Source organism: Protopterus annectens, chromosome 2.part0, assembly GCF_019279795.1.
Source record: "Protopterus annectens isolate FY-2018-M chromosome 2.part0, PAN1.0, whole genome shotgun sequence".
Lineage (NCBI taxonomy): Eukaryota > Metazoa > Chordata > Ceratodontiformes > Protopteridae > Protopterus > Protopterus annectens.
Genome location: NC_056728.1, coordinates 1,758,446,914 through 1,758,460,559, shown reverse-complemented (window position 1 = coordinate 1,758,460,559; position 13,646 = coordinate 1,758,446,914). Strand labels below are relative to the sequence as shown.

The 13,646-nt window shown below is 38.2% G+C and overlaps 1 protein-coding gene across 3 annotated transcripts in view; it reads left to right on the top strand.

The window, feature by feature from the left end:
• The window catches only part of CAPZB (capping actin protein of muscle Z-line subunit beta), a 1,142,657-nt gene that overhangs the window by 684,108 nt on the left and 444,903 nt on the right, over nt 1–13,646 (top strand). For all 3 annotated transcript variants that reach the window (XM_044061787.1, XM_044061788.1, XM_044061789.1), the window contains exon 6: nt 10,611–10,727. In XM_044061787.1, the coding sequence (XP_043917722.1) occupies nt 10,611–10,727 (117 nt within the window). The remainder of the gene's footprint in view (nt 1–10,610; nt 10,728–13,646) is intronic.

The window sequence follows — 13,646 nt, the reverse complement described above, 5'->3', positions numbered from 1 at the left end:
CTTACAGAAAAGGACACTGAAAACATATTGATGGAAATAAATCCAAGTGTTGGACCCTTAAAGGAGAATTTTCATAGACCATCTGATAGGGTAAGAAAGCATCTGTTGTACGCAAGCATTAGCATAAGGTGTTAAGGGTTGCTGTCAACAGATAATTCTGATGAGAACCAGTTGGTAGTACATTAACTTCCATACCTGCTTTTCTGGTCAGGACTGAAGTGTTTGCTTTAGCCCTTCCTGTGTAGCATATATTGTAGCAAGTGGTTTGCTACAGTCTTTTAAAAAACTTCAATGCCCTTTGTATTTGTTTACTCTCCAATCTAGTGTTCAGTGAGGGGTGGCACAAAGGACCTGGCAGTGGTCCCTAGGAGAAAGGCGAGGAGTGCTAGATGAGCCAGCTATGGCTCTGCTGTTTGACTTCATAGACTCTTCTTGATGGCTCTTGATGCTCATTCATCCTTTTTGTCATTTATTGTGAAGATTTCTTGCTTGGGGTGTGCATGGTAAGTTGTGATGTATGCCATTCCATTTGTATACAAGCACATATCCCAGAGCCTACCTTTTTTTTTTTTTTTTTTTTTTTTTAAGTCTTTGCACAGTTTATATATGAGCTCGCCTTACATTATTTAATGTTTTACTTGCATGCCTGGGTGTAATTTCTCAGTGTGGCTGTTAAGATTGACCCGGTAGTATAAAGCATCAGCCAAGGTCAGGTAGAGTACTGCTGCAAGTGGAGAACACAATATGGTCATAGGTTCATCCCAAGTAACTAACTTCAGTCACTGGAAAAAAATATTGTTCTAATTCCATTTACTTTGGAAAGCAAAAAGGGGAAAAAGTAGCTGCATATCATTTGTGTGTATCTGAACCCATATAAAACAATAGTAGTCTTCCATGAAATATTGATGTGGTTCCACAGCAGTTGTGCTACAGAACATTTTTTGTGGAGACTTCAGTATTCCTTGGGACCCTAATGGAAAGTGGTATTTTGTTCCGATTTACTCGGCTGGTATCATATGTCAAAGTTTGAAGACCCAAAAACTGGTATCAAAAACAGTACTAGACTGGATGCTGACAAAGGGTTCTCAAAATATCATCTCTGGAATATTTCCAAAGCACCTCAGGAACCACACCTGAACTCACCATTACATAAGCACAAACAATCTTCAGGAAAAAACAATATTTAGTAGCACTAAGGATTTGGGAAAATACTACTTTTGAAGCACATTAGACAATAAGTTATATCCATTTACTGGACCTGTTTAGGTTGCACCACTAGTGTTAATGAATATGTGGAAAACTCTGTCAACATGCTGTTAAATCTGTTGGAATTAAAAAAAAAAAAAAAAAAAAAAAAAAAAAAAAAAAGCATACCTTAGATTTTTAGGTATGATACTGTGGAACAGGCTCTCCATCCACCAAAAACAAAGTTCATCCCTGTTCATTTTTCAAGTGCAACTTGATCTATGGATGGGAAATAGAAAATTTACCCAAGGATTGCCCTTTGTACTACTAATGGACAAAGGCAGCTTCTAAATGCTTTATCCTATGCATGGGTTCTCTCAAATTTTCTACGGTATGATCCCAGTTATTCTTATTAGGTGTAATATATAATTATTGACCATGGAATGGGTCAGACCAATCTATAACCAAATGGGTTAGGTTATTTCGAGCACAAACTGAAGAACTGGCAAGGCATAAAGGGGTCTGCAAATGCAGCTATCCTAGCATTTACCTATGAACTTTAGAAAGCTTGAGGACTTCCATAGAAAACTTGCAATAGAAAGGTACTTCATCATCTCTAAACATTTAGAGGTAAAGCAGGAACCAATGCCAAAGCCAGTCGGACACCCAGTATACAAAGCTGTGGGAGAGAAACAAGAGCAAGTCAGTTACATTCTGGAATGTGATTAGTAAAGTACTTGACAAATCAGGAAAAGCACTGGCAATCCAGTTTGAATCTGACATTCAGAACTACTGAAGCAGCAATTCAGTCAGTTCACCATCCCCCCTGCTCACATTGTCCCACAATCAACACATTTTCTATTTCAAATATAATATTAAGAGCGATAAAATTCCTCAGCAAACTAAAAGTCCATGCCTTAATCACCCCCGTGTATTTAAAGAAGTTTTTAGGTTGCACCAGGCTCTCTCACCACGGAAAAATGCAGAACCGACCAAGTTGTTCAACCAACCATTCAGTAACACAAAAATGACTTCTTTTGATAAATCCACATAGGTAAATTGTCCAGTATAAATTCGATCAAAAACCAGGATAGAGCATAAAGACTTTTATTTAAACGTAAGCGCTTTCGCGTAGCAACTACTACGCTTCATCAGACAGTAGTATTAACATTAAAAACACTTGTTTATATAGAAAGGCTAGTAAAAAAGGCGCCAAAACTAGAGTAAGTTAATTGACTCATTAAATAATTAAACATTAAAAACTGAATCAGACATTTTTAAAAGAGCTAGAATGCAGGTAATATCATTCAGAAATAAACAGCAGTATTATAGTGTCTTGTTTTTGCTCGATATAATACGAGCATAGGCCAACGCAAATGTAACAAAATTCAAATTTAGTTGTACTAAATTGGGAGCGCAGATGCCTTTTCACTCACCCCTTGTTTTCTAAAATGAAAGTATATAAACGTTTCGTGGACGATATCTTTATTGTCTGGGAGGGTACTGAGAGTGATTTTAAAGATTTTTTAAGCTATTTAGAAACTACATCCTCCTTTCTCCAGTTTACCATGGAATGTTCCCATGTTTCAATAAATTTCCTGGATGTAACTCTAAGCATCACAGAACAGGGTTTCATTACATCATCACTATATAGGAAACCCACCTGGAGAAACACACTCCTTACCTTCGACAGCATGCACCCCAGATATGTTTTTCCTGGCATTATTAAAAGCCAGTTTGTTAGATTAACTAGGCTTTGCAAGGATACTCATAAGTTAAATTTTGAGGCAGATAGTTTGGTATCCTTATTTATAGAAAGAGGATATGATCCAAAATTAGTTAGTACTATTAGAAACAACATCATTAATAATACACATACGGAAGTCAAATTTGCTAATAATAGAATAAATACAGATACAAAAAGACAAACGAAATTCATAGCAGTAACTTTGAACTATACAAGCACTGTTAGAGACATCCAAAATGTGTTTTATAATAATTGGAAGGTCCTAGTTATGGACCCCTTTATTAAACAGATAGTTGGAACAAGACCCCACTTCATGTTCAGAAATAGTTTAAATCTTAAGCGACGATTATGCAATGATAATCATTGCAGTTATCCAGTAGCATCACTCACCACCCACAAGACTGGTACTTCTCCTTGCTATAGTTGCAATAGATGCAAATTTATAGCCAACATGTCTGAATTTCACCATCCAACTATGAATTACACTTTTCAACCTAAATTTTATGCTAATTGTTGCACAAAGAATCTGATTTATCTTGCAACATGTAAAAAATGTAAAGCTTTTTATGTCGGGTTGACTAAAAGATGCCTGAAAGACAGAATTTATGGTCATTTATACGACATAAGGAGAAAAAATGAACTAAACGCATTAGCGAAACATGTATTAGAGTACCCTTTACACCATTTTGACTTTAGAGTATTGGAAATAATTAGAATTAACAAAAGAGGAGGCGATAACATGTTGGCTTTAAGTAATAAGGAATTAAAATGGATTTTGAGGTTGGCGGCTCATATACCTCCTGGCATTAACAGCCACATTTCCATTAAGCCTGCATTGGAAGCTAGATAAATATCAGGAAATATCATTTTGTCTGTTTTTAAAAATGTTACATATTCTAATTCTAATGTGCCCTAAATATGAATTAATTTAATAATTCAAGTTTAGTTGTTGAGTAAATATGGAGTTATTAGTTTTAATGCTCATTTCATTCTATGAACTTTCTTAGATTTGTTATCAAAGATGTAGTTTAAATTCATTTATATTGATATATAAATTCAACTAAAAGTTATTTTTATATGTTAGTATATAACCTCAAATGCATTTTTAAACACCATAAATTATTTAAAAAATTTTTATACATATATTTTTTAAATAACATTCAACATTTTATAACAGATATAATTTTAAGTATTTATATTACTAATATGGTTGACATACTGTCATTTTAAAAATCTTATGATAATGAATATGCTATACATCCATCTATGATGTTTAGATAGCCAAATAGAGATATACATACACTTTCCAATATTTATTAAATATTTATATTATGATATTATGTACTATCTATATTACATCTACTATCTGTATATTATATTATATTTCACACTGACAGTTAAATACAAATAGTTATCAATCATTTATGAATTACTATCGGGATAGATGCTAGTATTTCTATTGTATTTATTTATATATTTATATATTTATATATCTAAGCATGGTAATGACTTACTCATTTATTTACTTATTTATTTATTTATTCATATATTTGTTAATGTATTCATTGATGTATAAATATTTATTTTTATTTTATATGTGCATAGAAATATAAATCATTGAGCTTCATATAGTTTATCTGTTTTTTATTAATTTACCTGCTTCTTATTAATGTGAATGAAAGAGCAACACTTCACACTTGATTTAGTTTTAATTTGCTTAGTTGTAGATAAAAACATTTTGTTACATTTGCGTTGACCTATGCTCGTATTATATCGAGCAAAAACAAGACACTATAATACTGCTGTTTATTTCTGAATGATATTACCTGCATTCTAGCTCTTTTAAAAATGTCTGATTCAGTTTTTAATGTTTAATTATTTAATGAGTCAATTAACTTACTCTAGTTTTGGCGCCTTTTTTACTAGCCTTTCTATATAAACAAGTGTTTTTAATGTTAATACTACTGTCTGATGAAGCGTAGTAGTTGCTACGCGAAAGCGCTTACGTTTAAATAAAAGTCTTTATGCTCTATCCTGGTTTTTGATCGAATTTATACTGGACAATTTACCTATGTGGATTTATCAAAAGAAGTCATTTTTGTGTTACTGAATGGTTGGTTGAACAACTTGGTCGGTTCTGCATTTTTCCGTGGTGAGAGAGCCTGGTTCTACCTTCACTTTTGCCTTGTTCTTACAGGCACTCTCTTCAGCTACCGGTGAAAAGTTTTTTATTACAAGTTTTTAGGTTGCGTTGCATATCCACAAAAATTACTAATAAACTGGGACCTTTATGAAAGCCAGGCCCTACAGCATGGAGACTTTCAGATATTTTTCTTTTTAAAGGTTGAAAACTAAATATAAACCAGTAAGTATCCCAAGTCTGCTGTCAAAACACTGGAATGAGTTCACATCCAGCTACAAAATTACCTTGCCGAACACCCCAACGTTACACCCACTCAACACATCTCAGTAAAAGTATAGCGTTCAAACAGCACTCAAAAAAAAAAAAAAAAAAAAAAAGGGAGGTTGAATCTGTGGTCAGCAGTTGTGAGTGTTCTCAGTACTGCAGTCTTATTTCTGGTCACTAGAGGGCACAGTATTCAAGATCTGGTCTTTACAAATGTAGTGTCTTACGTGTACTATTCCCCTGCTTTCCCCTTCCAATGAACTTGACATTTGTGTTCAAAATCTCCAGAGCTTTTCTATCTGTGAGTTTAAGGACCTCAAACAGTAAAGGCTTTTGTAGAGTTCTGTGGTAAGGTCTCAAAATTCATCTGTCAGTGTCCGCTGTGATACCATAATTTCAAATTTTCATGCAGGTTATGAAGCTCACTGTTTAGCTTCTCATAAACTCTGCAAGGCCTTTTTCACAGTCTTCCTACTCCAAGCTCCAATTAAAGAGAATATGCCTCCATGGGATCTCAACATTGTGTTGGAAGCTTTAACCAGTTCACTTTTTGAACAATTTTCCTCAGCACCATTGAAGTTTCTATCTTGGAAAAGCAAGAAGAATATCTGGGTTTATTCACCCTCTTATTTTCCTTGTTTGGTGTTCTACAAGAACAGAGTGTTCCTCCGTTCTAATCCCACTTCTCTTCACAAGGTGACTTCTGAGGCAAGCCTCAACTAGCAAATTCACTTGCCTATCTTTTTCCCAAATCATTCAAATATATTTTGAACACCCTGAACACATATAGACTCCGCAGATTTTACTTGCAAAGAACCAAGTCCTTTAGGAAGTACTCAACTTTGTCTCTTTTGCAAATAAAAAATTGGTTCAAAGGTGTACAAAGATGGCTATCGTATTTATCACTACCGCAGTAGCATTAGCTGTAACATTTCTTGAAAAATTAGTAAAATGATGAAACATGCACAAAACAGCCAGTTGTTTGTGAATAATCTTTTGGAAAGTGGTCAGTAGTCAAGGGCATAAGCTACTCAAGTGGGGCTGTTTTGAAGTAGTTGCCAACACTTATATTATTTGGCCTGCCTTCTGCTTTTGGCAGCAAATTTTTAAATTTCCAAAAAAAGCTGTTTCAGGCTGCTTAATTGTACATTTCTCTATTGTAAGAATATTGCCACTTTTACAGATACATAAAGAACTTTTAATTTGTAGGAATTGTTTACTTGAACAATAAAGAAAATGGAGTTATCTCTGTTCTTGTAGTATTGGAAATAGTGAAGCAGAGGGTGGAATTTAGCTTACTAACATCAGTTTCTCTGCACTTCTTTTAGTCCCTGTAACTGCAGCTTTTTTTTACCATACTTGCTGCAAAGAAAGTGTATTCACCTAAAGATATTTCTCAGGATGGCATGCAGCACTGGGGCTGCAGATGAAATTCATGTCACTAACATCATCCATACCTGAGGAGTTTCAGCCCTATACTGACCCTGCAAACCAGATGTTCATCGTGTGACACTGCTGCAGTCATTACACTTGGGTTATCCTGCCGTCAGGCGGTTCCCCAGTCGGCCTGAGTTCCAAAGTCTTGATCTGGCGTCGGTTGCTGTCGCCTCTTCCCTGATGTCAGTGCACTAGGGGGATACAAGATGCAGCAGCCGCCATTTTCGCGGTGCCCAAAGCAGCAGTTCGCAAGTGCCGGTCGGCCGACTCCTGAGATTTTCATACCGAATCCAGAACCGAAGTCTTCTAAAAAGCTAAGTACCCCGTTGGGGAAACTTTTTCTTGCCTCAGACCGATGTCAGTAAAAGTTAATAACTGTATTTCTTGTGGGAAGCAAATACCTCATAAGGATTTCCATTCCTATTGTATCCCAAGACTCTTTCTGGTTCCCAGAAAGGACAAAGCCTGGAGACCCATTCTGGACCTTTCTTCTCTGAACACTTACCTGGATATTCCGAAATTCAAAATGTTGACACTACAGTAGCTTCTTCCCATGCTGGGAAAGAAAGCTTGGCTCGTGACTTTGGACCTCAAAGAGGCATACCTGCATGTCCCTATCAGACAAAACTGCAGAAAGATACCTCAGATTTCTAGCAGGCTCAATGCACTATCAATTCTCTGCACTGCCCTTTGGCTTCTCTACTGCACCCATGGTCTTCACAAAGTGCCTGGCACCAGTAATTGCATTTTGCAGGCAAAAAGGAATTCAAATTTACCCATACCTGGATGACTGCCTAATCCCAAGCAGAGAGCAAGGACATTCTTCTAAAGCATCTGGCGTACGTAAAAAAATTAAGTTACCTGGGGTACACAGTAAACTAAAAGAAATCAAAACTAGTGCCCTCACAACAGATAATATTCCTGGGTGCCAGCTTGAACACAACGGCCCAGATGGCTTATCTCACGCCAGACAAGCAAGGACAACTGACTCAGTATTTTCATTTAATGGCAACCAAGATCCAACTCCCTGCAAGAAAACTTCTGCAGGCCTTGGGCTACATGGCATCTTGCATATACTAATTCCATATGCCAGACTGCATATGAGGAAACTACAATGGTACATAAAGAGTGTATGGTCTCAACACTGTCAAAATTTGGAAACAGTTATACCACTAATTCCTTGCCTACAGCAGGAGTTTCAATGGTGGTCTCAAGCTTGTCACCTCAACAAGGGACAGCCTTTTACTCAACCCACAGCCAGGCAGACACTGACAACAGATGCATCGGATTACGCCTGGGGAGCACACATGGCAGGAAAATGTATTCAGGGCGAGTGGCCCGCAGAACAAAGACATCTCCACATCAATCAAAAAGAGATACTAGCTGTACAAAATGCAATTATATTTTTCAAGGACCTGCTACATCCAGGACAACTACTACTAAAGACGGACAACACCACAGTTATGTGGTACATAAACAAGCAAGGGGGCACACACTCCTACCCCCTCTGCAGACAAGCCATGAACTTGTGGAACACAGCTTTAAACTACCAAGTTCATCTGCAGGCACAACTCCTGCCAGGAGAGAAGAACACACTGGCAGATGACCTAAGCAGAAACATCATGGATCCTCACGAATGGCAATTGAGTCCACAAATATTCAGAATGATAGCACAAAAATGAGGGAAACCAGACATAGATCTGTTTGCAACCCCAATGAACTGCCAACTACAGAAATTCTGCACAAGGAGTTACCATCCACAAGCATGGAAAGTGGATGCCCTCTCATTCAGCTGGAAAAAACTACAAGTATACGCTTTCCCTCCTTTACCTCTCCTTCCAAAGGTACTCATAAAAGCCAGGCAGGAAGAGCCAAAGATGATCCTGATTGCACCAGACTGGCCACGCCAGCACTGGTACCCAATCTTAAAGAACTTAGCTCAAGGACCACCCTGGATTTTGCCTCAAATCCCACAGCTGTTGACACAACACAACAATCAGATACTTCACAGCCAGCTAAAAAACTTAAATCTAGCTGCATGGAAAATTTCTTAACCAAGCAAGCATTGCCTCTCTCCAAAGCTGTTATGGATGTCATTCTGGAGGCCAGAAGGCCTAGCACCAGGAAAGCCTACTCGGATAAATGGAAGAGATTCCGTGCCTGGAACCAAGCACACAGCCATGACCCTCTTGTACCAAACATTCCTCAGATACTTAAATACTTAACTGAGATGCTGGACAAGGGCCTCTCCTTCTCATCCATCAAGAGTCATGCCTCAGCCATTTCTGCTCATTACAACACGGATCCACCAATTTTTTCAAATCCTTTGCTCAAACAGTACCTCAGAGGGGCTAAAAACATGAGACCGCCCCGTAGAGCACCTACACTAACTTGGGACCTCAACTTTGTTTTGTAAAAATTAACTTTACCTCCTTTTGAGCCAGCTAACACAGCAGATTTAAAATACATCTCTTGGAAGACTGCTCTGCTCCTGGCAATAACATCAGCAAGAAGAGTTTCAGAATTACAGGCACTAATGGCAGTGGAACCTTTCCTCATCTTCCACCAGGACAGGGTGTCCTTAAGAACTAACCCTATGTTTATGCGAAAGGTAGTATCAAGTGTGGCTCTAAACCAAACTATTCACTTGCCAACTTTTTATCCAAAACCACAGAACAAAGGGGAGAGACTACTGCATTCCTTGGACATTCACAGACAGTTACGCTTCTACTTGGACAAAACCAAAGCTTTCAGAAAATCTGAGCAATTATTGGTAGCATACGCTGCAGGAGCACAGGGAAAAGCCATTTCAAAGCAGACTGTTTCAAAATGGATAGCTCACTGTATACGTTTTTGCTATACCCACCATGGGAAACCTGTACCTAGCAGCATTAGATCTCACTCCACCAGGAAAACAGCCACTTCAACTGCCTACCTCAGAGGAGTGCCTACCAAGGATATTTTAGAAGCAGCAACATGGAGTTCTGTCCATACCTTCACCAAACATTACCATTTGCCTTTATATTCCAAATCCAGAGCTGGCTTTGCCACTGCTGTGCTGCAGGGCCTTATAGCCACCCCTAATGCCTTATAAATCCATCCTCCCTACCTCAGCTTTGGGATTCCACCCAAGTGCAATGACTGCAGCAGTGTCACACGATGAACATAGTACAGTTTTGTACCTACCATAAATGTAGATGTTCAAGTGTAGACACTGCTGCAGTCCAGGTTACCCTCCCTCCCTCCTTCCCCTCTAACTTTCTGGTACGTACCTAGCTCTTCTACCCTTATTTCCTAAAGGGAGTATTTGCTGGTAATTAAAAATGGTTGTTTGCTTTTCTATTATATATTTTACTAGCAGTTTGCAAGGCCTACCTATTTGGGGGCACCTTTCATCTAGGGCAAGAAAAACTGAAGAAAATTGCATCGGCTGCATCTTGTATCCCCCTGGCGCACTGACATCAGGGAAGAGGCGACAGCAACCGACGCCGGGCCAAGACTTTGGAACTCAGGCCGACTGGGGGAACCCCCTGACGGCAGGATAACCCAAGTGTAATGACTGCAGCAGTGTCTACACTCGAACATCTACATTTATGGTAGGTACAAAACTGTACTTTTCCACTATTCTATGGTCATGTACAATCATTGTGGAGAAGTATCTACTGAAATGTAGGCTTTTGGCTGCTTTCCATCAGCTAACATTCATTGTTTTTCTATAAGCTGTATTTGCATCAGAATGATGTACACTGTAGATGTTTGTTTCATTTTGCCTCCAAGCTGTGTTCTGTGTATTTTTAAAATTCTTAAATGTATATACATTTTTTTTTATTACAGGAAAAGTCTAGTGGTCGCACAGCCCATTACAAGCTCACATCTACAGTGATGCTTTGGCTACAGACTAACAAAACCGGATCTGGTACCATGAATCTGGGAGGTAGCCTTACTCGTCAGGTATTGTGATCTCCTTTTACATCCTTGAATTAAGTAGTGAGCTTATCATTTACATGATTCAATGGCCAAACTCTGTTTTGAATGCAGCTTACTGTCGCTCTTCTTTTTACATTGTTCACATGTATAGAGCAACACAAAATGAGACTGCGAGTAACTCCTGTACCGCTTGTTATAGCTACACAGCAAGTATTTTTCTTGCTGGCCACCAGAAGTTTGTTTCTTTAGGGAATCTGATTTAAAGTCTTTAATTCAGTAAATGGTATTTTTTTAGTTCCTTTTTCCAACTTTCCAGCTTCTTAAAATGTAGTGTAATGTGAAGAGCATATTTTCTAAGAATGTTACCTGTAGTTGTACTGGCTAGCTTTTCCTTAACAAAGTAGTCTGCATCAGAGGTATCTTGCTCTAGCATTGTTAATGGTAAGAACCCAGTCTCAAATCTGCTGGTTAACATTAATTTTATGGTTTATTAGTCACACTGTGGGTTCATGTCTTGGCTTCAGTTTAGGAATGGGACTTTATTCTGATGTGGGGCCTGTGTCTTACTGAACAAATACTTTGGAGAGAAGTGTGATGCCCGTGCACTGGCCCAGCAATCATGGATCCTCGATCCTCACCACTAACACCAGTGAGGGGTGTCCATTTAGGGAAAGGATAATAAATGCACACGCACAAAGTGAAGTACAATTTCCACACAAAGATTACAGTCAGTCTGGGGATGGTTTCTCCCCAGGTCCCCAATAAGACTCCCCACTGGCACAGCTATAGGGTTCAGATCTCAGCCTAGTGGGCAGGCTAAAACCTCCAGCTCTCTGTCCAACCAGTGCTTCGTGTCCCTGCCCAGGTAGCTGACACATGCACACTTTGTAATAAGAGTTATATACAACTACACATACACTCCTGGGCAAGGCTGGCACAGGTTCTCCAGCTGTGCCATTTTTTTGCTCAGTCTAAAAGGTAGTACCAGCTGCCACCACCCACTAATGTCAGCTACTCAAAGTCCCTTCTGAAAGGGTGTCCAATTATTACTGTGCAATATTATCCAAATGGTAAGTGTGACTGAACAGTCGAGGCTTATTAGAGTGATTTGGTACAGTATCACTACATACATGCAATGTACTCTAGAGCTTAAATTAACTCTACATAAAACAGCCACAGTGAAAGGTTTAAATATTTAATAATAAATAATAAAAACACAAGACAATACTTCTTACTACACAGTGCTAGTCAAGAGTTCAGAGATCACAGAGAAATACTTAGAATAATACAGTAGCAAAAGTTCTGACATCACAGAAAAAAGTCTAATCTTCCTATTTCCTAGCTAAATCTCACAGTTCTAAAATCCTGCTTACATCTAGACACAGGCAGTGCTGAGTTGGATGTTCTCAAGACAAAATGCTCAGAGCTCTCTGATTCTCTCTTTAAATTGATAACACAGAGCTGCTTCACATGACATCATTCTTCACACTTCACTGGTGTTCCCAAGCTAACAGAAACTACATTTACATTCTTTACACCAGGTCAGAAACCAGAGCAATAAACGACATGTATACATGCAAATTCTAGCCATTAACTGTGGTCTTAAAGTAATAGGCAGGATGCCTCCTTCTAGACATATTTGCTCCGAATTTTGACATCAAAGACGGTCATAAAATGCTTGTCTTAACTTTCTTACAGCAGAGTGCACTGTTACGTTGTTGCAGTTCAGTATCCAATGCAGTCTTTTCACATTTAAGAGAACAAGCCTGTGGCTCACATTAATATTTACAAATGACAGAATTATCTGTAAAATTCTATCTGACTAGGCTGGCAGCCTTCACCTATCTTCACAGGAAGGTAGAGTAAAAATGCCATAAATGTATTCTTTACATCTTGGTAATTATTCAGACTGAAGCACAGAGGACTGCATGTTACTGGGAAAATGACTCTAGTTATGATTGCATGCATCACCTTTTTAATCTCTGTTATGGCAGTATGCTGCTGGAAGAACTGGATGCTGGCAGTCCTGTGTGTTCTGTGGTACTGCAGGGTGTGTGGATCAATTGTGTGGAACTCTCAGGAGTCATGGAGTGTGCTCCTTCAACTACTGTAAGAAAACACTGTAACAGTTACTGTCAGAGAACAGATTATGGAAGCAGAAAGTTTTCAGTTAGTACTCTTACTGCTAAGATAGATAAATTATAGTTTTCAGTCGCTTCCATGCATATTAAAATGTAGCATTAATGTTGTGTGGAATGGAGCTTTGGAACATTTTCTTTGTCTATCCACAAACGGTCATTATTTTTGCTTCTGCATAGAAGTTATTGTAATGTATTAGAGCTTCTGTATTAATATGGTCAGGAGATACACTAAAGTGCTACTGTCTGTTTCTTAAGTAAGCCAGAAGATGGAGTGGATGCTGGCTATTTTGAGCTACTTGATAAAGGGGAACTGTAAACTTAAGTAAATACAAAGTTCTCTTTTGCTTTATTGGTAATATTGAAGTAGATTGTAGAAACAGTAACAGAACTTAGCAGTATGTATTCCCCTTCTTTACACTGTTACACAGCCACATGTCTTGACATTGATCTTAAATTGTTTGATGTGTTGTGCAAAAGACCACTTAAGAAGTGATGTCTACAGAGATTGATGAAGTTATGACATTTAATGACTCTGAGCCTTTTAAGTGACATGATTGTATGACCACTACAATGTTCCATAATTAAATTATGTAATCTGTTCTTTGTTGAAGATTGTGGCTTTTTCCCTCCTTGTTTTGCCCTATGCAGTTATTCACTTCAACTTTACAATGGAGACCAGTGGAGAAAAGAGCCTTTCAGATTGCTGACTATACTCTTGTACTGCACAAATTAACACATCTTTCTTTCTGATACTGTCACTGTGTAGTTCAGAATTACATGCTTGATAAGTTTTTTTTCCATA